Source organism: Hipposideros armiger, unplaced genomic scaffold (genome assembly GCF_001890085.2).
Source record: "Hipposideros armiger isolate ML-2016 unplaced genomic scaffold, ASM189008v1 scaffold_162, whole genome shotgun sequence".
In the NCBI taxonomy this organism is placed as follows: domain Eukaryota; kingdom Metazoa; phylum Chordata; class Mammalia; order Chiroptera; family Hipposideridae; genus Hipposideros; species Hipposideros armiger.
In genome coordinates, this window is record NW_017731512.1 from 1,970,507 (window position 1) to 1,997,762 (window position 27,256).

At 36.9% G+C, this 27,256-nt stretch overlaps 1 protein-coding gene across 3 annotated transcripts in view; it reads left to right on the forward strand.

The window, feature by feature from the left end:
- Positions 1–26,801, forward strand: part of SLC17A5 (solute carrier family 17 member 5) — a 55,174-nt gene extending 28,373 nt beyond the window's left edge. For 2 of the 3 annotated variants that reach the window (XM_019651605.1, XM_019651608.1), the window contains 5 exons: positions 5,284–5,442; positions 12,710–12,842; positions 14,204–14,351; positions 23,622–23,712; positions 25,554–26,801. In XM_019651605.1, the coding sequence (XP_019507150.1) occupies positions 5,284–5,442; positions 12,710–12,842; positions 14,204–14,351; positions 23,622–23,712; positions 25,554–25,691 (669 nt within the window). In that variant the 3' untranslated portion in view covers positions 25,692–26,801. The remainder of the gene's footprint in view (positions 1–5,283; positions 5,443–12,709; positions 12,843–14,203; positions 14,352–23,621; positions 23,713–25,553) is intronic. The other variant, XM_019651606.1, reaches the window with a different exon arrangement.
- Positions 26,802–27,256: the final 455 nt, after the last annotated feature.

The following is a 27,256-nucleotide window of genomic DNA, read 5'->3' on the forward strand; positions in this document are numbered from 1 at the left end:
TTTTTTTTTGCAGTTGATATCTATGAAAGGAATCGTACATTCTGAATGTTAGTTGTTAGAAAACTAGTGTGTTTTTATCTGTAATTTAAATGAGCATGATTTAATAAGGAGGACAACACATTTATTATGCTACACAATAATATAATATGACATATACTTAAATGTTTGCTCTTCTGCAGATCTTTAGAAAACCATTTATTTCTTATTAAAGCTAGATTTGTATCACTTAATTGAGCACAATAGCAAGTCAAAAATAAAAGTCTGTCATAATTTAATATAGTAAATTCTCAAGCCAAACAAAATATTTGCCAGGGGGGTGGGAGGGCTGTGTAAAAGAAGAATATGAAAACATTAGGAAAAATTAAGATATATACAGTCTTTTATTTAACCTTCTTAATGGCTTTATAGTCACTTTATTTAAGAACATAAAATACTTAATTGAAAACTTTTCTTGCCCATTAGGTTATTATTATTGATATTTTTAATTTTTATATGTAGTATAACCAAGCAGTATTTATTTATTTATTTGTGTGTTTGTTTGTTTGTTTGTTTGTTTGTTTGTTTGTTTGTTTTGGCTGAGCCATCCTGCCACCTGTTGACAGCTCAGCGGCTGCACAGCTCGGGGCAGGAATCAAACCGATGTTGCTCAGAGCTCAAACTCTTGAACAAGCTCTTAACCAACTGAGCCACTCGGCCGGCCCTGGCAGTATTTAAACATGTATTCATTCACATTTCTTTTAAGTTTTTAAATTTTGCTACAAATGTCTTTACAAACTGCTGAACTTTAAGAAGTACGGCATCTCTTGGTCTTCACCAAAGGTCAGCAAAAATTTTTAAGAAATCAGCAGTGTAATAAGGAAAGTTACTTTGCGATCTTAGTGTCCTCCATGTGTTCATCAAATGAATCGCCTACTTTTTCCCCTTAAAGAACAGATAAAAAGAATTCACTGCATTGAAATTATTCTCTGAAAATATGTATTGCCACATAAAGCTTGATATGTTTTGTTATTTTCTCAGCATCATGGTTAACAGCTAGCTTCTTCCAGTACTTTATTTTTTTATTATTATTTTTATGGACTTATGAAACTTTTTAGTTTGTTTAGATTTTTTTAAAGCTTTCTCTACTCTTATGTGTGTCCAAATCTGTCCATTACCTAAACCTAAGGTTAATTTTTTTTTCATATACTTTAGAAAGTAGAATATTCAGAAGCAAGAGCAGTTAGGAGGATTAAGTTTCATCGAGTCCCAAACTGCGTTCTTAAACCAGATCATGTTGTAGTTGAAAATGTATAAAATAATGATGTGTTATGTGAAGCTCCACCTTTAAATCTAAGATCCAAGAGAGATGCATCATCTGCTGTACTTCATTTTTAAACATTTTTTTTAACTTTCTATGTCCCAGATTATCAAAAATTCAATTGATATTTATAGGCTGTGAAAATATGCCAGTATGGCTAAATTTGCTTCATTTTTGCTTTATTTGTACAAACAACATTATGCCTTAATACTGGCAAAAAGTTACAAAAGCTTTTATCAGAGCCATATATTCTTCTAAAACACCACTGTCAATAAATGTAAGTACATAGATAATCTTAAAATCATTACCTATTTCATGCTAAAGTTTCTATTTCCAGGAGAGGAGATACATTATTCAGAATATATTTAGCTTTCAGAGATCAGATACATTTAAGCTCGTGCCTTTCAACACAGAAGTGTGATTTTTACTTCCTTTGTGGGTTTCAAGCCATATAAAAGGAGTTATTGTTCTAAATTCCTTTAAACTGTAAAATCTCTTGATAGGTCTTGTCCTTCCTCTTTGCTCTGAGCTTTTCAAGCAATGGTGGTAGATAGGGAGGTTGTAGACTTCTTTAATTTAACAGTAGGGGGTCCCAGATTTTGCTACACATTGAAATCCCCTGGGTATATTTTAAACATACTGCCACCCACTATGGAAGGCAGTTTGGAGGTTCTTCAAAAAATTAACAGAATTACCATATGACCCAGCAATCATCCCTTTCCTGGGTATCTACCCAAAAAACCTGAAAGCATTTACCCATAAAGATATATGTGTTCCAATGTACATTGCAGCTTTATTCCCGAGACGTGGGAATGACCATGTCCTTCGATAGATGATTGGATAAAGAAGATGTGGTATATATACACAATGGAATACTATTCTGCCATAAGAAAAGAATAAATAGTGCCATTTGCGACAACTTGGATGGATCTTGAGATAATTATGCTAAGTGAAATAAGTTAGGCAGAAAAAGTTGAGAATCATATGATTTCACTGATATGTGGTATATAAAACTGAAAACAACAAAGGAACAAGACAAACAAACAGAAACTCATAGGCACAGACAATAGTTTAGCGGTTACCAGAGGGTAAAGGGTGAGGTGGGTGGTAGATGAGGGTAAAAGGGATCAAATATATGGTGATGGAAGGAGAACTGACTCTGGGTGGTGAACACACAACGTGATATATAGATGATGTATTACAGAATTGTACACGTGAAACCTATGTAACTTTACTAATAATTCTCACCCCAATAACTTTAATTTTAAAAAAAATACTGCCACCTACCCTGTACTCACCCTCAACCTGGTTTAATTGGTGTGAGGTGTGACCTTGGCCTCAGAGTTTTTTAAGCTTTCCGAGTGATTCTAACATACAGCAAAATTTGGGAACCACTGTCCTATGCAATCACCAGTGAAGCTTATTAAAATATACACCTCAGGGGCTGGCCAAATGGCTCAGTTGGTTAAGAGTTCACTCAAGAGTGTGAGCTCTGAGCAACAGCAGTTCGATTCCCAGCCCAAGTTGAGCTGTTGCTGAGATACCAACAGGTGGCAGGATGGCTCAGCTAAAAAAATTAAAATAAAATATATGCCTCGGTCTTACACTCAGAAGGTTTGCTTTTGTTTTTTATTTAGTAGATCTGGGGTAGAGCACAGCCATCTGTAATTTTGGAATGTCAATGATTCTGAAGAATAGCTGGAATTAAGAACCACTGCTGTATAAGAATAAGTGCTTTCTCTCCTCTTCTCCTATATCTTCTACATTTTTGATACATAGTGGAGAACACAATAGTATAGCTACCTAGTCAAATAAAAATTACCTAGGAAAAGTCTGCAACATGATTAATACTGGTTCTTCCTCGTTTTGAAATAACTATCCTGGAGACAGAAACATAAATTGCTTTAGCTTTTAAGAAAAAATGCAGAGCCTCAGTATATAGGAAATGTAATAATCTGATCCCAAGACCAGTGGTCTCCAGGTTTTCTTGATCATGCATCAATAAAATGGTGGGGTGCCATTTGAATATATATGTATTTATTTACTCATAGGTTATCTACATGTGCTACTATATTTTTGTTCAAGTGGCGCGTTGGTTAGGAGTTGGCTTGGGACGCCAGCTCTGAGCAGCAGGGCCCCATTTCGGATTCTGCATGGGCCAGTGATGCTGTGCCCTCTACAACTGCAATGGTGAGCAACAGCTTGACCTGGAGCTGGGCTGCTGTGAGTCGCCGGCAACGGCATAGGCTGCAGTGGGGCTGGCCGGCAGCTGGCATTAGCTGCCATGAGCTGCCATCCAATGGCCGGAGCGCCTGCCTCACCAGGGAAGAGCGCAATGATAACACCAACATGGGCCAGTGAAGCGGAGTCCTCCACAGCTAGACAGAAGAACATAAGGACAGCAACTTGTCTGTTCCCCTTCCCCGATTCCCCAATAAAATCTTAAATTTAAAAAAAACCATAAAAATAGACTTTTTAGAGGGTAAGTAAGATGAAATAAACAGTATCTACATAAATTTACATTTTTAATAGGAAAAACCTTTCTATCAATTAAAAATTAGTAATAATGTTATTTATGGGAGCAGTGTTTTAGAATATGTTGTATTTGATGAGCCTGCTATTATTTTGCTTGGTGAGGTAGCTGACAACTTATATGAGGAAAAGTGTCAGCTCTACTATTTTCTTAGTGTTCACTTCTGTTTACATTATTAGAATTCTCTTCTGTTGACTCTCTATAAGAATCTTTTGAAGACACTGTCAATTTGTTTTAATTAAAACTGCTAATAAATCCATAAATTGTACTTTAAAAGACAGGTATAAACTGTAATATGCTGTAATACACTGAGGGCAAACAAGCAAGTGAGGGCACCAGTAACCCTCTTGAATTGGGGAGATCATACAATATGTGATTGTCTGTGTCAATCAATTTTAACCAAGAGCTACAAGGCAAATAAAAGCTTTCTTTGGGAGTCTTTTTAGTAATTACAAATCCAGGGGACAGATTTGTGTAGAAACCCAACTGTGTTGCAAGGGGGAAAGAAAGGGACAGAGTTGACAAAGACAGAAAAAGAAGGGCTTCCTAAGGGGGTATGTAGGTTGCTTTGAAGGAGCAATGATTGATGCTGGCAAGCCGACTTACACTATGCTATACATGATTAATTGCTCATATCTGTTGCTAAAATTGTGAAAATTTTATATTTTAATAGAATTTAGTGATGCTGAGCCAGTTCCTGTTGCTGTATCAGAATGTAGCTGTTTGGCTTAGCCCAGTTCAAAAGTAGTTTCACATGGAGGTGGATGTATTAACTCACCCTCCAGGCTCCATTTTAGGTTGCTCTTCTGACAATATCAGCTTCATTTTGCTGTTTTTCTTTTACATCTGACATACTCCAGGACCAACTTATTTATTAAATATTAATAGAGTTTAATTTCTTTTATTAGAGTAAAAGTGAGTGTAGATAGAAATTCTAATATGTTTCTCCACACCCCATTGGATCATCTTACATATTTCTGGGGTGCTTACACCCTACTTTGAAGACTGTTACTCTAGATAGCTCCATAAAAAAACCTTCTGTGCACAGGTCTTATAAATCATTGTAATTAAATAAAGATTGGATAATGAAATATGAATTCTAATAGGACTTCCAGTCTCTTTCCTTTGCCCTTATGTCAACGTCTGAATTTGATTATAAAACTATTCTCTATTTTATAGATGGAGAAAACAATACTATACATGACTTCTGACATTCATAAGGAGTGTTTGAGGTTGATGTTATAGCTGTAAGATTACTTTTCTATATTTCTTCTAATCTGAACATGAACTCTCTATTGCTGTTTAGTATTTTTAAAGAGTTGGTTTAAAAATCTGGAATTTACTAATCAAGGCTGATAATGTTTTCTAGATGAAATTTTGGCTGCTAAGATACAGATCTAAACATAGGATAAACATAGCTGTAGCTTATCCTAATTGTGCTTGTGTTTTTAAGCTTTCTTCACGGAAGACAGTGCCATGGATACCCATGCTAAAATCCCTGCCACTTTGGGCTATTGTCGTTGCACACTTTTCTTACAACTGGATTTTTTATACTTTATTGACATTATTGCCTACTTATATGAAGGAGATCCTAAGGTTCAATGTTCAAGAGGTAAGGAAATATAATCATATGCTTCTTATATAAAGTACATATTTTTAACTACACACAGAATTTGCTTTTATATATATGAAATTCATTTATTTTGTACCTTCCATTTACTCCGATATACTAAATTCCAAAGACTTCCCGTTTTGCTTCACAATTGTTCTTTCTTTTCTCAGTGCGCGTTACCCTTGATTCAAAATATCTTTTGGCTGGTACCCCTTTAACCGTAATGCCCTACTAATCCTTAATAACATGCCAGTATATCAGATGACGAATTCAAGTGGTACTAGTGTTCACTTCTAAAATAGTTGAGAGTGAGACTGTGCTAGCAGCTGAGAGGGCAGTTGGGAGGTTCCGGGTTCCTGCGCAGAGGCGCTGGGCAGCATCACTGAGGCATTGGAAGAGCTGTAGCTGTAAAGCTGTGGAAGAAGGACCTTCCTGAAACTGCCAATTCCTTTTGAACTCACCAAATTGAGGCTGTTCCTATTATCTCTTTGTTGATGGATTTTGTCTTTAAAAAGATTGAGGAAAAGGCTATTGCAAAAGAGGCACAGTTTGTAAGGAAAATTTATGGTATTTTTGCTTTCAAAATGAAGGCTAGATCAAAGACCTAATAAAAGCTAAAACAATTGTACACTTAGAAAGTATACATCCTTGTGACCTTGGACTAGGCAACAGTCTCTTACGTATAACACCAGATGCACAAGTAACCAAAGAAAAAATAGATAAATTGGACTTCATCAAAATTAAAAACTTTTGTGCATCAAAGGACACTATCAACAATGAAAACCTACTGAATGGGAGAAAATATTTGCAAATCATGTATCTGATAAGGATCTAGTATTCACAATATATAAAGAATTCTTACAACTCAATAATGAAAAAACAAATAACCCTATTTTTTAAATGAACAAAGGATTTAAACAGGCGTTTTTCCAAAAGATACCCAAATGGCCAATAACCCATGTAAAGATGCTCAACACCATTAGTCATTAGGAAAATGTAAATCAAAACCATAAGAAGATACCACTTCACATCTATTAGAATTAAAAAAAAAAAAAGAAAATAACAAGTGTTGTCGAGGATATAGAGGAAATGAAACCCTCATACATTACTGGTGGGAATGTAAAATGGTGCAGACACTGTGTCAGTTCCTCAAAAAGTTAAACAAAAAGTTATCATATGACCCAGAAATTCCATTGCTAGGTCTATACCCAAGAGAACTAAAAACATATGTCCACAGAAATACACAAATGTCCATAACAGCATTACTCATAATAACCAAAAGTATAAACAACCTAAATGTCCATCAGCCAAGGAATATATAGACAACAGATGGTATATTCATACAATGGAATATTAATCAGCTACAAAGCGAAAGATAGCCCTTGTCAGTGCCTAGGGCAGGCCACCCAAAGATACCCTACAATGACATATTGATTACTTTGAACTAAAATCACTTGAAAAGCAGCTGGGATGGGACAAGCTAACTCTCCTGCTATTCTAAATTTAGAACGAGAGAATAAAAGTCTCATCACCTTTTTTTTTCCACTGAACCCTGCAAACAGAGATTCTAGGAGGCTGACAAGGTAAAAAAAAATCTTACCTGTTTGCCATCTCATTGTCAGATTTTCCAAGGATCTCTTAGCTGCCATAGTCCCAGGAAAAGGTAGTTTTTCCCAGCCTTGAGGTCTCCTGGCTGGCTAGCCAAAACTCTCGGAGAGAGGGAAGAATTCCCCTTCTTCTATACCTCTTCCATTCTTAAGGCTGGACTAGTAATAAAATAATAAAATGGACACAAGACTAGATTAACAGGAGAAAAACCAATTTAATACTTGCCCATGGGAAAATGACAATATGGTGCTCAGATCATAAAATGAGACTCAAAGAAATGACCAAACCAGGCACCTTTTCATGCCTTTTAAACAAGAAACAATAACTTCTTGAGAAATTGACAGGACAAAGAAAGTTAATGCTCATTAGAAAGGAATCTAAGCAAGATTTGGGCTTAGGTATTAAATTGGTAAAAGCATTACAAGGTTTGCTTATACAGTAGTTTCAACTCTGGATGTTTTAACCCTTGTGATAAGGATGTCTTGCAGCTCTCAGAACAGGAAGAGCACCTGTCACATGGAGATTTATTTCCTGCTCTTAGAGAGACAGAGTCAGAGAGCTCCTCCTGCTCCTGCTTCTCAAGTGATTTTAGTTCAAAATAATCAATATGCCATTGTGGGATATCTTGGGCTGGCCTGCCCTGGGCCCTGATACCCTAGAAGTAAAGAAGCAGCCTGGGGAATGTAATCAATAACATTGTCAATATTTTTTAGGGGGCCAGTTGGACTCATATCTTGTTAGGGAGACCACTGCATAGACGGTGTAAAGGCCTGACCACCGCATTGTATTTGTGAAGCTGATGTTGAATAATATTGTATGTCAACTATAATTATATATACATATAGTCACGGGACGTGGAGTAGAGTGTGGGAATGGACTCAATGGAATTGTAATAGATAAGCATGATATTGGGGGTGGGAGGGCAGTGGATGGGGGGAGGGGAGTTGTTACTTTGTGAGGGGTGTAAAGCATAACTATTGCATTGTTCTGTACACCTGAAACTAATAATATAAATAAATAATAAATAAATAAATAAATAATAAAAAAGAAGCAGCCTGATAGTAAATGTAAAGATAGCAAGGCTGAACACACAATTGCACTGGCTACATGGACAGCTTTAAATGCTGTTAAAGTGAATCTTTAGTCACCCATCTTTCAAAACATACTGAAAACATAGGCCACATGGGCCAACTCTTGAACCTCATTCAGGTAGGTGAGCTGTGAAGAAACCCTCTGCCTACTTGTGAAAAACAGGATCACTTATTCCAAAATATGCCCACAAATAGCACTGACAGATGTTAAACTGGAACGAGGCTTTGGCAGTAGCATGGGGTGGATTTGTTGTGAGCAACCTTATTTTTCCTAAATTCTATGATAATAGAGCCTGACTGTAATCTACTACTGCAATGATAAATTGCATGCAAATTTAAAGATTAGTCCATTGAGAGATTCTAAGTTCTATAATGAGAGACTTTAAAATAAAAATCTTTTATGTTGAATTTTTGTACAAAAAAAAAGACATTTTCTTTTTGAATCAAAATTAAAAGAGGGCTGACCGAGTAGCTCAGTTGGTTAAGAGCTCACTCAAGAGTGCGAGCTCTGAGCAACAGCAGTTCAAGTCCCAGCCTGAGCTGAGCTGCTGATGAGCTGCCAACAGGTGGCAGGGTGGCTCAGCTAAAAATAAATAAATAAATAATTAAATGTGAATAGAGTTTGAAAATAATTCTCTAGTTGTATAGAAGCCTTTTTTATTCTTAAGGAACACTGGTTAATAACATTTTATAAGTTTCAGGTATCCAACATTATAATTTGATATCTGTCTATGCTATAACGTGCTCACCATCGAAAGTCTAGTTACCAGCCATCATCATATATTTGACCCCCTAGGAACCTCTTTTTAACATAAACTTTTTTTCTTGAAAATCAATATATTACATTTATGAAATGGCCTTTGCTTAAGCTAAAGCTTGCTTTGAGAAGCATTATATTTAAAATTATAATATCCCAATTGAGAATCACCTGAAGTCTAGCTGAACCGAAGCCCTACAACTAAGGACATACAGAATAAGCCACCTCAAGACTGGTAGGAGAAGCAGAGATGCAGAACAGGCTGATTCCACACCCTGATGACTATTAAAAACAGGGAGGGATATTTTGGCTGTGAAGCCCCCCCTCCCCGCCCAATCCTGGAAGAGTGAGGGGTCCCAGCCCCATACCAGGTTCCCCAGCCAAGAGTTCCAGTGCCAGAGTGAGAAGTCTCAATAACTTCTGGCTGGTGAAAACCAGTGGAGACTGTGGCTGAGTGAGACTGGAGCCCCAGGCGCTCCTCTTAAAGGGCTTGCACATGGATTTGCTCAATGACAGACTCACTTGCTCTGAACTCCAGAAGCTTAAAAGGCACCAGGGACACACAGTGAGGAACTAAGTTGTCTGGCCTCAGGGTGAGGGCTGGAGGAGCAGTTTTCTTCTGGAGGGAGGAGCTGGCAGAAGCCATTGTTTCTTTGTTGAGCCCTCCCCCCTCCCTGCGTGCAGACGCAGGCAGATGCCATATATGAGTGTCCATCCACCTGGATAATGCCTTCCATTCACCCCACCCTGGTGATTCCCTGAGACCCCGCTCACCCAGCTTTCAGACACACCGAAGCTGCTTTAGTGGCTTTTCCATACAAATGGCCTGTCTTGACTCATTCTGCAGGCTTCCCTAAAATCTCTCAAAGGTTCATAAAACCCAAACAAGCAGCAGACTGAAAGTAAAAGGATAGGGAAAAAGGTATTTCATGAAAATGGAAAAAAGAAAAAAAACAGCTGGGTTAGCAATACTTATACCAGACAAAACAGACTTTAAAACAAGAGACAAAGAAGGGCCCAGTAAGCTAATCCCACCACTTCTGGGTATTTATCTAAGCAAACGCAAATGCTTCTTCAAGGGGACCTGTGCATCCATATGTTCACTGCAGCATTGTTAACAATGGCCAAGACGTGGAGGCAACCTGGGTGTCTGTCAATGGATGAATGGATACAGAGGAGGTGGTACATATATGCAATGGAATATTGCTCGGCCAGGGAAGGGAATGGGTTCTTGCCATCTGCAGCAGCATGAATGGACCTGGAGAGTATTGTGCTGAGTGGAGTATGTCAGACAGAGAAAGACAGATGCAATGTGATTTTGCTTATATGTAGATTCTAAAGAACAAAATAAACAAAACAGAAACAGACTCATAGATACAGAGAACATTTTGATGGTTGCCAGATGAGAGGGGGTTGAGGAAGTAGGTGGAAAAAGGAGAAGGAATTAAGAAGTACAAATTGGTTGTTACACAGTAGTCATGGGGATGTAGGGTATAGCATAAGGAATATAGTCAATAATATAATAACTGTATGATGTCAGATGGGTACTAGATTTATAGGGGTGATAGATGGGAGGGGGGTTGGGGGCAGAGTGAAAAAAGTGAAGAGACTAAGAAGTACAAATTGGTAGTTACAGTATAGTCATGGGGATATAAAGTAAAGCACAGGGAATATAGTCAATGATATGGAAATAACTATGTACAGTGCCAGGTGGGTACTAGACTAGTCAGGGAGATCACTTCTTAAATTATATAGTCTAACCATTATGCTATATACCTGAAATTAATACAAAATAATATTGAATGTCAACTATAATTGAAAAATTAAAAGGCGGGGGAAGGTATAGGGGAATAAGAGGTTCAAATTTCCAGGTATAAAACAAATAAGTCATGGGAATGAAATGTACAGCATAGGGAATATAGTAAATAATATTGTAATAGCATGGTACAGTGTCAGATGGTTGCTGAGCTTATCATGGTGATCACTTCTTTAGGTACATAAATGTTTAATAACTATGATGTATACCTAACACTAATATAATACTGTATGTTATCTATATTTTAATAAAAAATCTTTTAAAAATAATAAAGAACAAATAGTCTAAGAGAAATAAAAATAAATAAAATTATAACCTTTCATTAATTTAAAATTTTAAAGCTCATAATGTTTTGTTATAAGCTTGCTTTTTCATATATGTTTAATTTTATCAGTTATCCTCACTTTTCTTTTCTCCTAGTTTTTTCCAGCCCTAGCATCCCTTTCTTAGAACTCACTGAGAGTTGGGGCAATATCTATTACCTTATTTTGCATATTAATATTTTGGAATCAATTTTTTAAATAAATGAATATAAGGAATCATGTCCTTGAACAGAAAGCTTAACAGTGGAAGATGTCCATGGAAAGAATAATTGTTGAAGATTTTAGTAGTTTTAGGTTATTGGGGGAGTTTTTAACATTGGAACTTTAAGTGGAAAAAATCAGTAACTCTGATGAATTAGCAGTCTTATTCCACCAGGGACCAAGACCAAGATCCAAAAATCCACTTCTCCATTTGCTACAGTTCATTCATGTGTAGGATTCTGCCACAAGTAACGATAGATGTGATCCCACTATGCAGAAGTCTAAATAGAACAAAATTTAAAGAGGAAATTACACAGCTTAGTACCAGAAAGAAACAAAAATCTTCAGCTTCAGAAGTAGAACTGGAAGCACATAACATCTGAATATAGAGGAGGAACACAAACCATGATGAAAAAAATTAAATCTTTTCTTAAGCACACTTAACTTTAAAATATTAACTCATTTTTCTGGTCTGCACCAGGAATGATGCTTAAATAGAATTATTATTGCAAGATTTAAATATCACTAATAAAATTAATATATTTCTGCCTTTTTTTGTCTTTGTAAATACAAACGAGTGTACCCATCTCTCTTAGACTGTAAAAATATTTTATTATCAGAATTAGGCAATTTAGTCTTGGCACCTCAGGTTTGTGCTGAGGAAAAATGAATAGACGAAAGAAATGTCCCCTTTTTTTTTTTCCAAGTGTGTGTTCTTCATTTTACAGAACTTGTGATTTCCTTTAAAACTGTCAAATCATTTCCTCCAAAGCAAATAACACATTTCCATGATAAACTCTATTTTATATTTCCTGGTGTTTTCATTTTGTTTTGGTGGTAACTTAAAGGAACGGAAGAGGGGAAAAACAGAGGTCTCTCTATCCCCTCACTGCCTTTGTCCTCTGCTCAAAGCATGTGCCAGGGCACCAGGCTTCTGATCCAGATGGTGTTCACTTTAGAATAATTCATCAAGCCACACATTTGATTTATGTGGTTTTCTGTATCTGTGTTTTATTTTATTGGGCTGTTGGAAAAGTCATGACATATTTTTTTCTGTTTTTCATTGCAAAAATGCGTCATGACTTTTCCGACAACCCAATATAATAAAAGATATTTTTAAAATAACTAAATAAGTGAAAATTGAAGATGGAAACTGTTCAGTAGGGAAAATCCACAGGCTAATAGGAAGACTTGCCTCACTCACTGAAGCTACAGCCCAAGTCCCACAAAAACATTCAAGATTACCTTGAGCGGACTGGATTGTGGTGAGCTCTGGTTCCCTCTGAGACAGGATCTCAGGGCCTGCATTGAACTGAATCCCAAAATCCTTCTAAAAACCAAACTTACTTACTGTAACAAAAAGTAGCAGTATACAGCTGTGTATTTCCTTTGTTTTCAAGTGCTAGAAGATGTGGGTGTTGTTTTGGTTCTTCCTCCCACCATAATTAACCCTGTGTCTTCTTCCTTCCAGAACGGGATTTTATCTGCAGTGCCTTATTTCGGCTGTTGGTTGTGTATGATCCTGTCTGGTCAAGCCGCTGACCATTTAAGGGCAAAATGGAATTTTTCAACTATATGTGTCCGAAGAATTTTTAGCTTGATAGGTGAGTAAAGGGAATCAAGTTTTGTTTTTGGCTTATAATTATTTACTACTGTGTTTACAGTACAAGACAAAGTAAAAATGATAATACTAGTCATTATTTTGTTCACATATTAAAACAGTGTCTTAATGCATGTAGTACATTTCTGTATAAGATGGCTTTTTTTTAACTATGCATTTTGAGGATTAAGTTCTATTATCTCCACCATAATCTTAAAGCTATAAAAAATATCTTGCTTTGCTGAATATCACCTCCAGAATTTTATAAGTCACTCTGTTTTCAGCTCTAAGTTTGCAATGAAGACAATATTTTAAGCTTCCACTCCTTTTCTAAGAGAATACATTTTAAATTTAAATCCAAAAATATCTACTAACATCATTATATCAAATGAGGAGCTATCACTCAAAGAACTCAAAGGAACTTAAAATACCATGTGTTTCAGACTCTGCTTTCAGAAAAGTAAATTTTAAAACTATCTAAGACAACTATTCAATTTTTTTAAAGATTAAGTAGAGACCCTGGAAGTTGCTAATGGCGACACTTCAGTAATTACATTGTAAAAAAGACCCTATTTGGAATAATTCTGCAAACACCTCCTGAGCTGGTACCACTGAAGGGTGTTGTCCTGTTCCACTGTTTACTTACTTTGACTCAAGAAGTTTTTCCACATTTGCAAGTGAAGTAAATCCTTTTACTTCCTGTGGACCTACTCTGTTCTATATGGTAGCCATTAGCCATATATGGCTATTTAAATTTAAATGAAATTTAACAATAAGTTCCTTGGTTGCAGTTACAGCATATACAAATACAACATTGCCATCATAACAGAGAGCTATTGGATAGCACTGCTGTAGAAAAAGAAAAAATGGCAGCCCATTCATTAAGTCACTTCCTGTGTTACTTGTATTTAATGCTTAACTTCCTGTATGTAATAAACTATACATATTGTTTTCAGTTGTTAAAACCTAGATGGAGTGTTGTTATAACTATATCCAACAAAGTTATTATGTAGTTTATCTTCTTTGTTTATATGAATTTTAAATCACACTCTGTGTCAACTGTTTCCTCTCTCTGGGACCATTTTTCAGTCTTCTTTCTCTTTCTCTAACATTGAAGATCTTTAGCTGAGTCCTAGTCACATGTAGATTTAATAACATTGCATAATGAAGTTTTCCTTTGCCTTTTATATTAGTTGCATTATGCCTACAAAATTACATCATTTAAATTTAAACTCTTCTAGGCAGTACAATGTTTCCACAGTAGGTGGCAGTAATATCCAATCTCAGATTTATACTGTATTAAGGTAGCGCTAGTAAATATTAATGCTGGGGCTTCTTTTTCTTTTTATAACTTTTTAACTCCAGGAATGATTGGACCTGCAGTGTTCCTCGTAGCCGCAGGATTTATAGGTTGTGATTATTCTTTGGCTGTTGCATTCCTAACCATATCAACAACACTGGGAGGCTTTTGCTCTTCTGGATTTAGCATCAATCATCTGGATATTGCACCTTCGTGAGTACTAGTCTAAAGATTGTCTGTGGTTAACTTTAAATTATCTTTTAATGTGGTAAAATATACGTAACCTAATATTTACCATTTTAACCACTTTTAAGTGTATAGTTATGTGGCATTAAGTACATTCACATCGTTGTGTAACCATCATCACCATCCATCTCCAGAACTTTTTTATCTTCCCAAACTGAAACTCCCTACCCATTAAACACTAACTCCCCACTCCCCATCCCCCACACCCCCAACCCTTGGCAACCACTATTCTATGTTCTTATGAGATATGTATTCTTGACCTATTTATGACTAAGGAAACTCAGATTCAGAGAAGTTAAGTGATTTGTCTTACACTACACAGCTAATAAATGATAAAGCCAAAATTCAACCTAAAATTCTTACTGTTAAGCCCAGAATTTTTTCTACAGCTACTTCTCTGGAAATATTTTTTGGACCACATACTTCTAGAATTTGTCTTGTGCCAGTTGACAAGGTAGAGGAGGGGACTATAAATAATTTAACCCAGAAGATTTGGTACACTTAATTTTATTTTAAATAAAGGATATGAATTAATTTTTGGAGAAAAGACAGGTGGTCCCTTACTATCTTTCCTGTACCCAAACCCTTCATACCTAGACTACCACAGGATCTTCTGATTCCTATGAGTCCTCAGTCTCCCATCCCTTCAGTAAGTACTTCAAGATAAATTCCTCTAAGCTGGCCCTCACGGAGCTCAAACAGATGTTTGAAATTCTAATCCAATCTCTTATTTTATAGAAGAAGTCCAAGAAGTTTCCACAGGGCTAGAGTCTTAGTGTGCCCAGCTCCCGCCTGCCACTCTGTAGTGCCTTCTACTGAGGCGAATTCTCGGCCCCCTGTGGCAGTGCCTTTTCCCCTCCATCCATTTGAACCCTTCCAGCTCACATCCCAGTTATTTATGAAACCTTTCCAGGCCATTACTATCTGCTTTTATCTCTTCCTCAGTGCATTCCATTTATAATTTTATGCTAAATGCATTTGTATTAACAGCCTTACCTTGATTTGTAGTTATTTCTAAATGTAACTCTTATCTCCCAATTTGGATGTAAGCTCCCTCAGACCAAAACATCTTATATATCCATATTACAGCTTCTGCAAAAGAAGATGCACACCCAGTCCATACTTGTTGAGTAGTTGATTTATATGGTCATACCAAGAAAGCAGGAGCTTCAGTTCTACATATACCCTTAACAGTGGGGAACCAAGGAAAGAAAACCAGTAACAGTTAGGCACTGGACCAAGAAACCATTTGAAATACAAGGTAACCTAAGCAAAAGCTCTGAGACTATAAGCTCTGAGACTGCAGGGGCCAAGTCTGTCTTACTTACCACAGTAGTACCAGCACCTGGCCCTGTGCTAGCCCATGGTCAGTGCTCAAGCAATCAATTGCATGAATGGAAGAATGGAAATAAACTTTCATACTCAGCACCATGTTAAAATTCTTTCTGAAAAACTATTTGTGAATTGACCTTACTGTATGTCAACACTTTTCTTTAAAGCTCTTTCTTTTCTATTTATATACAATAAAATCAATTTTTATATTCTCTATTAAATTTAAATACAGAATTCTCAGCCAACATGCAAAATCTTCCACCCTATGGCCCCAGCCTATCTTTATAATTTTATTCCTCCCTCTCTCACCTAGTTATTCTTTGCCCTAGCTGAACCAAACTACTCTTTATTTTCCAAAAATATCCCCCCCCACACACACACACACACATACACACACACTCATACTCTCACTCACACTTTCAGAGCTAGAAATAGATTCAATTAATTATTAAACCCATTAGTTACAATCTTTGTAGTATTTAAATTTTTTTTCTTGTTTTTGTAGCTGAGCCATCCTGCCACCTGTTGGCAGCTCAGCTCGGGCCAGGAATCGAACCGGAGATCCTGTTGCTCAGAGTTCGCACTCTTGAGCGAGCTCTTAACCAACTGAGCCACTCAGCTGGCCCTGTAGTATTTAAATTTTGAATTTCAAATTTATTCTTTGTACAGTTTTGTATGATTTTTATTTTTAAACTAAAAGTTTACATTAATCCAGGTTAAATATAAAACATTCTGTATTTCTAATATGAATATAGTGGCTGAATTACATTTTTAAATGAATTGGGATGTCTAAAGGAGGAAGAGTCTTGGGGAAGATAAAAATTTCAAACAATTTAATGTTTAGATGTTTGTTAAAAAAAAACTCTAGAGAATAGTAGTAGTACTAGTAAAACTCAGACAAGCAGTCTGACTGGAAATGAAAATTAGGGAATAATAATCCACATAGCAGAGTATTTAAAAACAAGGATTGCCTGAGGAGAGAGGGTAGAATGACAAGTGATCCCAGAACTGGATCTTGACATTTAGAGATCATAAAGAAAGGAAATAACCAGAAAGAAAACTAAAAAAGGAGTAATTAGAGAGATAAAAGGAAAACCAAGAATGTGGTGTCAAGGAAGCCAAGAGTATCGTCTTCAATTCAAGAATGAAATCTAAATGAGAGATAATGATTTAGGAGTCATCAACATATGAGTAGTAGTTGAAGCCCTGGAATTGGATACAATTACTCGGCAAACTGTGATGAGAACCTTGGGGTTCTATTAAGAGAAAGAAGAGCCTGATGCAAGAATAATTGATAAGAAGCAACAGTAGAAAGATAAGGAAAATAAGTAGAGCCTGGGATCCCCAAAGGGAGGGATTTGATCAACATTGTCAGATGCAGCAGTAGATTGCAAAATCTTAACTGTTAGTCGTTGATTTCTCTGTGACATACAAGTCACTAAGAAAGAAGATAGGCGGAGTAAAAGACTTGAGAATGATAAAGGTTTAAAACAGCTACTGAGAAAAATAGTCACTAAGAGCTCATAGAAGGGATTTCTGTCATTGATAAGGATCCGCTGAAGTTGGAGATTAATTTTGTACTCTCGCTATCATACTAAGTTGCTATTTCTCTCAGTGGTGTTCAGCAGCCCAAGTGTAGGATTGAAACATGCTGTTGGATTGATCTAGGCTTGAGATTTTAACAAGCTTAGGGTTGATGAACAGTCAAAGTGATACAGAAATTGAGAGTTTGGGCACAAAAGAGGTCTAGGCTGTGTTATCTCTTAGGTGCTTTTAGTTGAAATAATAGAAATCCTAATTTAAGATGGCTAAAGAGCATCGATTCATTATCTATCTGGACTTTATACTAAAGTCCAGAAACAATAGGCTTCAGGCAAGAGTTGATATCCAGCTGTCTGCTAATATTACCAAAGACTTGTTTCTTTTCCATCTTCTACTCTGCCTTTCATCATACTAGTTTTATCCTAGGACTGGGTTTGCTTGTAAAAATCACACAACCAGAATTACATCAAGCAAGAAAGAAAGGGAGCTTTTTCTCTCCCAACCATGGAAATAAGTCCTGGGTTTCATTTTGATTGAACCAAACTGAATCACATATCCACCCCCGAACCAATCCCTATGACCAAGGGAATACCATTTGACGTTACGACAATCAGCACCCACCCCTAAAGGTAGTAGAGGCAAAGGAGTCAATGCCCCTCAAACCTCCCGGGAATGGGTGCTGAGGAGAACATCGGTAGCATCAACTACAACACATGAAGATGTGAACACGAAGGACTCATTTTGAAGATGAAGAAACTCAGGCACAGAAGAGTTATGTGACTTTCAAAGTCACCACTTGTAAATGAAAGACCTAACACTTGAAACCAGCTCCAGCTCCACAGTCCAGGGGTCTTTCTGCTACATTAAGTTGCCTCTCAAGTTACTTTTTTGGAAGATCTTAAAAATTGGTCATCGTAGAGGAACTAGAAGTTATTTTTGAGAACTCAGGGAAAAGAACTCATTGCAGAGAACAGACACATATCTGGTTGCCTCAGCTAATGTGAGTTTATTATAAAACTAAGTAAGTGAATATGAGATGTAAAAATGATAGAGAACATAAAATTGCCTTAGCAACCACCCAGCCAGAAGGAAGGTAGTAAGCCACCCACTCCATTTCCTGGAGCTGAAATGTAGTTCAGGATTCATCAGGCACCTGAGGTCTGTCAGGGGCTCTGGAATCTGTCAAGGGTCCTACTCTGCTCTCAGATTGGCAACAAAGGACAATTGGATCATGAAATAGAAGTTGGAGCTATTGTTAAAAGAAGATGAAAGTGGATGCTGGAGAAGAAAAGAACAAATGTGCATGGTACCCACCTTTGGAGAGTGTTGTGAGGATTAAATAGAACACACAGACACACATAACATTTAGCATATATGTAATAAATGCATTTGCATGTGATGCAGTTGTTATTCTCTGGCAAACTTTGAGTCAGGTGCCATGACCAGGGTCACAAATCAATCCAAGTATAACATTAAAGGGATAATTGGTGAGCTCTTAGAAAAGAAAATATTGATTACAAGGAACTACCAATGGATCATTAAGAGTCAAAATGGCAAAACAGTCAAATTTCTCAATGTCATTTTTAGCTTCATACATAGAGGAAACACAGTATAGTTGATCTATCAGGATTTCAACAAGGTCTCCCCTGATATCCTTTTGGACAGGGTGGGAAAAAAATGTTCAATTAGGTAGATTTGCAATTACCAAATTTCAGTGTCATAGCAAGCTGATTAACGAATCCAGTCATTTAACAAGCCAGGCACTGTACCAAATGTTGAAGACACAAGCATGAAAGTAACATGGTCCCTGCTTGCATCTATTGTATATAAGCATGTGCTGGCGTGGATGGTGGTAAGGTCACGTCCTGAAGTACATACTGGACAACTTGGAGGTGGTGTCCTGCAACTGGGCTTCAGGCACCTCCATCTTAAAGCCCCTGATCCTTATAAAGCAACTAATTTAATAAAATCACTATTGTTAGGACTTAAAAAAAAAAAAAAGAAAAGACCCTGATCCAGCCCTGACATTCTGTGAGTCTTAAACGTCAGAAATTACATTTATCTAGATATGGTAAACCGTTGAGTAACTTAACGTAAATAGTTGTAGAAGTTCAGAGAATAGTGAGTATCTGTATGCCCCAGGTAATGAAGAATGCTGTACTTGCCCTAAGCTGACAGAGGCACCAGATGGATGACTTTGACCAACATATGTATGTATGTGAACAACACATGTAACTTTTAAAATTATACAGCTCTATGAATGTAAGGTATGATCTCATCAAAGTCAAAATTATTTCTCTCCCTTATATTTTAATTCAACCCTTCAGATGAGCTTTCATTTTTTATTTTCCAACTAGAATTTCTTGTTTCAAAGCATACTAGTTATTTCTAGTTTTCTGTGTCTTAGTTAACTGTGGGGGAGTGTTACATATCTTATAATCAAATTATTGCTTAGTTACTTTTCGTCTTTGGTAACAACTGAGTGTCCATACAGTGGCTAACACTCTGCTATTTAGAACAAGAACACCTGACGACCACAGACCTTTAAGCATTCAGCACTGGGGCTTGTGGTGAAAAATTAGACATAAGAAAATTAACCTTTCCTACAGACAGAATTCAGTGATAACTATGTTTTTAACAAGGCAGCGTTAGAGATTATAACATTATGATATTAAGTACCAATTTGGAATCAGACAAATTGGGTAACATTTTATGGTCTTTATTTCTTCATCTATAGAATGAAAATGATAATCCCTACCTCATGGGGTTGGGATTAAAATGGATTTTAACATATATATATATATATATATATATATATATATATATATATATGTATGTATATATATGATACTTAGAACCATGCCTGACATAAGGTTTTTCAATAAACAGTCAGTATTCCTATTAACATATAAATGTGCAGATGGTATTTTCTAAGCCTTTTCTTCTATAGACTGAAATAGAGGTTTTCTATGGATAATTTTGTTGCCCCGATTCAAGGGAATTGGATTAATGTTTAACTGTTAATCCCACAGAATTCTAGTACCAATAGCACAGAATCCAGACTGGGTCCGTACAACATGTTTTTTCCAAGCAGTCATCAATCTTTCATGGCCCTTTCTGGCCAAGTGTAATATAAATACTTGAATGAGCTTCTTGGTGCTGACATTTAGAATTTCACAACATTCATCTGCACTTAATATCTGTCACCAAAATGGCCTGGCAACATTGCCGTCAGTCCCTCCTACTGCCAAGGTGTTAATGGTTTAAAAAAAAAAAAGACAGGTTCTGCCAAGCTTGGTTAATTTAAGATACACTCCCTAAGGGGCATAAGCCAAAACGATCTGTGCCGCATGGTTTTGTTATTGTATCCTGTATGCATGAGTTTTGAACATAAAAATGTGTAATGTTTATAGATAATTAGTTTCAACAGGATTTTTTATTCAGGCACTGTAATTGTCAACTCAGGCTGCCATACAAAATGCCATAGGCTGAGTAGATTAAAAAACAGAAATGTATTTGCTCACAGTTCTGGAGGCTGGAAGTCCGAGATCACGGTGCCAGCAGGATCGGCTTCTGGTGAGGACCCTTCCTCACCTTCCCTCTGTGTCTTCACTTGGCCTTTCCTTGATACTGGCTCACAGAGATCAAGAGAGATCCCTCTCTCCATCTTCTTACAAGTCCACCAATCCTATTGGGTTAGGACCTGCACTTTTCTCATTTAACCTTAATTATCTCCTAAAGTCCTGTCTCCAAACACAGTCATGTTGGGGGTTAGAACTTCAACATATGGATTTTGGGAGGACACAGTTCAGACCATAACAGGCACTCTTCCATATCCACATCAGGGAGAGGAATTTTAGATCAGTAGTCTGCAGCCTAAGTATTGAGGATCCTGAACTCTAATAGAAATAGTATTACCCCCCTGCCCCCTAGTAAGATGATACAGACTAGTAAATGTCAAGCTTCGTTCATTTTGACTGGAACTTTATAATAACACTGATCATCTCATGAAAAATTAAAAGCTCTAATTGGACTTTTTGTATGTGTTAAGTGATTTTTATGAGAATTAATAAATGCCATTTACTTGGTTGATTTTAAACTGCATCACCACCTTTAAGTTTTCTTACTAAAGGCACCAAACCTAAATCTAATGAACCCTCTAGGATCTAGAGTCCATATACTACCAGTGTACAGTGTACAGGAAACACAGTGGACATGAGACTATGTTAAATGATACCTCAGGGAAGCAATCTACAGAATCCAGACAGGAGGACTCTACAGGATAAAATCCCAGTTTCTTCAATTAAAGAGAAAGAAAACAATAAAAAAGGAGCAAACCATTGCTACACACAACAACTTGAAATGATGCGCAGCAACTTTAGTATGCAATTAAAAGGTTACATACTGTATGATTCCATTTATTTGAAATTCCTTACCGGGAATTGGCACCCTCTGGAGCCAACATCCACAAGGGGTGCTCGTCTCCATGGGACACAGCTCCAGCAGTCAGTGCAGCCAGAGCCCCACGGATCCATGCATGGAGCCTCAAACAACTGTGGGCATGTGCCACTTCTCTGGTCAGCATGTACTGAGTGAGCGTGTATGTTGTAGTGGCTGGTGGAGATAATGAAGGAAAATAAAACATGAGTTTGCAGTGAGACTATGGAGTCAGAATTAGCAAGCAAATTAGAATTAGAGAACAATTACTTCTTAAAACACATAGCATTTGCTTTAAGGACAATAAAGACTCCATATGAGCTGAACGAGACAGAGAAAGTTTCATGGAAGAAGTGCCAAGCAAGTGGCTTGCATGGAAAGAGTATGGATTTCAGATAGTGAATATAGTATAAATAAAGATAAGTAGCAGGAGTGAGCACGGCAGATGTGAACAGCTGGCCTGAGAGCTGTCTGGATCTGAAGCTGTATGTCATGCGGTACCAGGAAATAAGGCTGGGTAAATGGGCCAGGCCAGGCCATTGCAAATCAGGCAGACGGTTACAGCCTTCTTACAGCAAGCATTAAACCATCCTTTGTAGGTTTTTTTAGTAAGAGAGGGGTGACCTGACAAAATTATGATCATTCAAATTTAAGTTTATACAATCTGAGAGGCAGTTCAACCACATATAAACTGTCTGAAAATGCTTATACCAGTAGATTCTGTTTCTTGATCAGGTGCTAGTGACATGGTTGTCTTAACTTTGTGAAAATTAACAGGTTGTACACCTATGGTTTTTACACATTTCTATATATATGTTACACGCAAAAAAATTTTTTTCATATACATGGTAGGATGTAGGGGAGCTCAGCTGGGATACCGGGTATGTTACATGTATATATCTATGAACCCATGAATGATAAGGGAAATCATCCATCACTAACTTGCCCAAGTCACACAGATGGTTAATGGTGGAGCTAGGTTGGACTCTTTAGGTCTCCTGAGATTACCAGTGCAATATGACTTCTTTATCGAAAATGATAAGCATTTCATTCTTTCTAGAATGGTACCTAAGATCTTGACTATAGTAGCCTTCCTCAGTGTATATACATTCCTTATGTACTGGAGTAATCAACAGATCGTGGGTGTTCCCCAAATACAGGCAGGAATTCTTTCTTTAAAGATTTGTTTCTAAACATAGATAAGAATATCCCACTCACCAAAGATTTACCCTTAAAATAAATCAGAAGTCTTTCTGAGCTTATAAAAATGCATTTTTTGTCATTCACACACACACACACACACACACACACACATACACACACACACAGTAAATCCAACTTGTCTGCTTCTGGGACAGTGTGCAAAGATTTAGCTAGAAGCAGATATGTAATAAGTACAGCAAGTAACTTGTGAAATTGATGTTCAATATGATCTCATTTCTATAATAATATATTAGAAATATATACATAAAAATAATTAGGATATTTACCAAAATTTAATGTTGATTATCTATATATGGAAGGATTGTAGATCATTTTATTTTCTTGTTAATATTTTTTTAAGTTTTCAACAATGAAATGAATTTTATAATAAACTTTTTCTTTTTAACTTAAATAATATTAAGATACATCAATCTTCCTATCTACATACAGTCATGTCTGAAAGTCGTATCTCAGCACTTTTCAATGTCACTGTAAAAGGGATTATTTTAATGGTCCTGTTTCTCTCTATAACATTACAATGCTAATTAACTATTAAAATGCAAGTTTTTCACCAGCTAAATATCCAGTCCTTTTGCAGTAAGACATTTCATTGAGACATAAAATTTCACAAGAATACAACCTGGGAGTGGTGTAGCTATCAATTTTAAAAAGCGACTTAAATGTGTAAAACAATCATAAACTTCTATGAAAATGTTTCCGCAGGTATGCTGGTATCCTCCTGGGCATCACAAATACCTTTGCCACTATTCCCGGAATGGTGGGGCCTGTTATTGCTAAAAGTCTGACCCCTGAGGTAAGTAGATAATTAACTTGTAAACTGAAAAAGTCTAAACAGTTCACTTGAAGCTGCACATCTGTGTCAAAGTTGAGTATATTTTAATTAAGCATAAAATTCTGAATGTTTATTCTTACGCAGTTCCTTATAGCAACAAAAAGTAAATGCCTTAATGAGTAGGAAAATATATTTTCAAAGAACACTCTTTGGATTTTAGACAGAACAATAGAACTAAGTTAAATGAAGAAATTGTAGCTGAAGCCATACAGTCCTTAAAAGCTGTGATATTACACCAGATAACGTGTGTCATTTGTTTGAATGAGTAAACATTGGCAATGTAAAATTATTCAAGAAGTGGATCCTCAAAAGTAAGGTGTCAGGAAATCATGTGAGAATGAATAAGGAACAGCTGAAATAATTGAGACTGTTTAGAGGAGCAGAAGACTTAGGAAGACATGATAGGTGCCTTCATACATTTGAGGGTCTCCCATACGAAAGACGGTGACTTACTCTCTGCACTTCCACAAAGACAGATGGAGAGAAGTTATGAGGAGACAATAGGAAAGTCGTTTGTTAAAGCTGTTACTACTCTGGAGTGGGCTGCCTTACGAGTTAGTGAGCCCCAAAATAGTCAAACTTGTATTCAACAGACATTTCTTGGGTGCATATTAATATGCCAGACACTGAGGATTCAAAGGCAAAATAACAAGCTTCTGCACTTGAGAAACTCATCATTTAGAGATTATATGGCACCAAATAAAGTACAGCGTGACGAACGCTGCAGAAAAAAATGAGTACAGAGCGCTATGGGCACAGAAGAGAAAACAGCCAGCCTGTCGGGAAGCAGCCCTGAAGGAGTGAGGAGGGGTGTAGGAGGGGCGGCACCCGGGCGAGAGGCAGGGTGGGCCCCGGTTGGTCCCGCCCGAAGCTGGCAGCATGGGGCCAGATCAGTAAAGCAGAGACTCGGCAGCATAAAAGTTGCCTACATTGTGTAAGGAATCAAAATAAATGACCTCAAAGGCCCTTTCCTACTCCTGTTTTCTACTGTTTAAAAAAATCTAAAGGACTGGTGAAATATATACTTCAAGCAGCTGATTTAAACCTCTAAGACTTAATTTTCTCTTTGTTTTGTCTCTGTGATCAAATTAACACTATCTAATGCTCAGATTTTAGGATATGCTTACAAACTTTCTTACTACCAAGTATAGTGATTTCAGACGTATGTGTGTTCACCACAGATAATGTTCCTATTTCATCTCTGTTCCCACCATTTATAATTCCTCACTTAAATGAATCAGTACCTCCTCGTTACTAATATCTCTCACTTAATGAAAAGGCATGTTGGGAAAGTTTTGTCCTAAAATTTTGTGTCTCAATATGGACACATCAGAAATGTTTAACCTTATCTTCATGGAATATTGCGACAACAAAAGAAGTTGAGTCAACACGCTACCATGTATTAATTTCACTTCTTGATAATCCTGGCCTTTATGCTAGGGAAATACAGATTCCTGAATTAAAATCTTGAATGTTTGTAAAGGGGGAACTGAACTGGATTTTGGACATGTTGTTATAGTATTTGTTTAATGTTATTAAAAGGATATTATTTTTTAAAAACACACACACATTTGCCTTTTACAATTGCAATTGCTTACAATTAAGATTTTCTGCACCACCTAAAAAACTTTGTGGAATGAGTCAGTATACATAAATAATTAAAAGTCAAAGTGGGGCCCGCCGAGTGGCTCAGTTGGTTAAGAGCTTGCATGTTACTATTGTAACAGTCTTGGGACACCACCTTTTTGTAAAGTGGACTCCAAACACAAAATTTGATATGCATTTTTTTCCTTTCTCTACAGAACACTATTAAAGAATGGCAAACTGTTTTCTGTATCGCTGCTGCTATCAATGTATTTGGTGCCATTTTCTTCACTCTGTTTGCCAAAGGTGAAGTACAAAACTGGGCCCTCAATGACCATCATGGACACAGAAACTGAAGGAACCAATAAATAATCCTGTCTCTCTATTAATGTATTTGTATCATGCAACCTAAAAGTGCCTTTGATATTTTAATGTGTGAGCATTCTATATACAAGAAAAATTATATTAAATTTTGAAGACTTGTAATCATGAAATATCACTAGTTGCCAGATTAGTAAAATTAGCCATTTTTAATTATTAATAACATGTATGATGGAACTTAAACCTTAGGATCACCTACCTGGCTGCAAGTCAGGCAATATTAAGTAGGGAGATTCTATTTATTCTTAAGGGCTATGGACCCCTCCATACCTTTGCTTAATTAAACTAGATTATAATTCTCAGGTCCTGATAAATACATGTTTTTATCCACTTACCTCATAAGAATTATTTGTCATCAGCAATCCCTGACACTTAGGTCTCAAACGTTAGCACCTCCATGGAGCTACCAACCATTCTACAATTGCACCTGGCAACTGGGCCAAGGGACACATGCCCAGGCAGCTGCCAAGCATTCCCTTCCTGGCTTCAGGGATAGTAGCCCAGCATTTACCAGAGGCAGCATCCAAGACCAGGGTCAGCGCCAAGTGTGAACCGTGTCCCTGCGCTTGGGGCTGATAATGTGTAGATAAAGCCCTGAGTGGTCAGCAGCGTGGAGACCCACAGCCCTGGTTCCACGCATCCTCCAGCTTTCCCCTCCCAGGGGTGTTGATTGACGTCCACGAAAGAAAAGCGTGATGTGCTGTTAACCACAAGTAATGGCATCCTTGATTAAAACTACCTTTGTGTGGATCAAAGTATAAATTCCAAGTCCTATGTTCTGTGAGCTACAGTAGAATTTTAAAACACTGTCCGTCTCTTCTGTTTGTCTACATGTAAGATTCTGGTTGCAGTTTAAGATTAAAGTGACTTTGAAAGCCCACATCACCTGAGACCAGTTGTAATGTAAAGGTGAATTACTTTCTGCTGATTCCTGAAATCATAGTTTTCCAGTTTTTTCCTGGGTCATCTTCCAGTGGTTTTTGAGCATGCTTTGAGGGCATTCATGTGATTTAGAACTTGGGTTGTGTTTTGTTTTAGTTTGTTCAACACTACCTGTAACATTTTAATAAAATTATTTAATGTAATATGATGTGAATACATTCCTGTAAATTTATTTTTAAATTTGTAAATAGCTTTAAGTTGCGATAGTATTTCTTTTATAAATCATCAAAATAAACCTTTTGGGATTGATTTTTGGACCTGACAGTTCAATGATATTTTCTGGTGTCCACAGTTGCTATTTTACATCTCTTCTGCCATCCTCCTCAAGCCACCAACCCACATCTACATGTATCCCTGCTGAGCACAACTGGGCCATCTAAGCGATGAGCATCAGAAATCTCCATTGCCACCGACCTGCCCTTCCTAGTCCTGGAAAGGGTCGGCTCTTCTTGCTAAAGCGTAAACCTGCATCACTAACTCTATCCTATCCTGGTAGTTAAGTAATTCCTCTTTATTTTGCTCCTTCAATCTTCTTGTTCTTTTCCTTTAAAAAACGAAAATGCGAAACTTTCCTGGAACGTAAAAACATATATATATA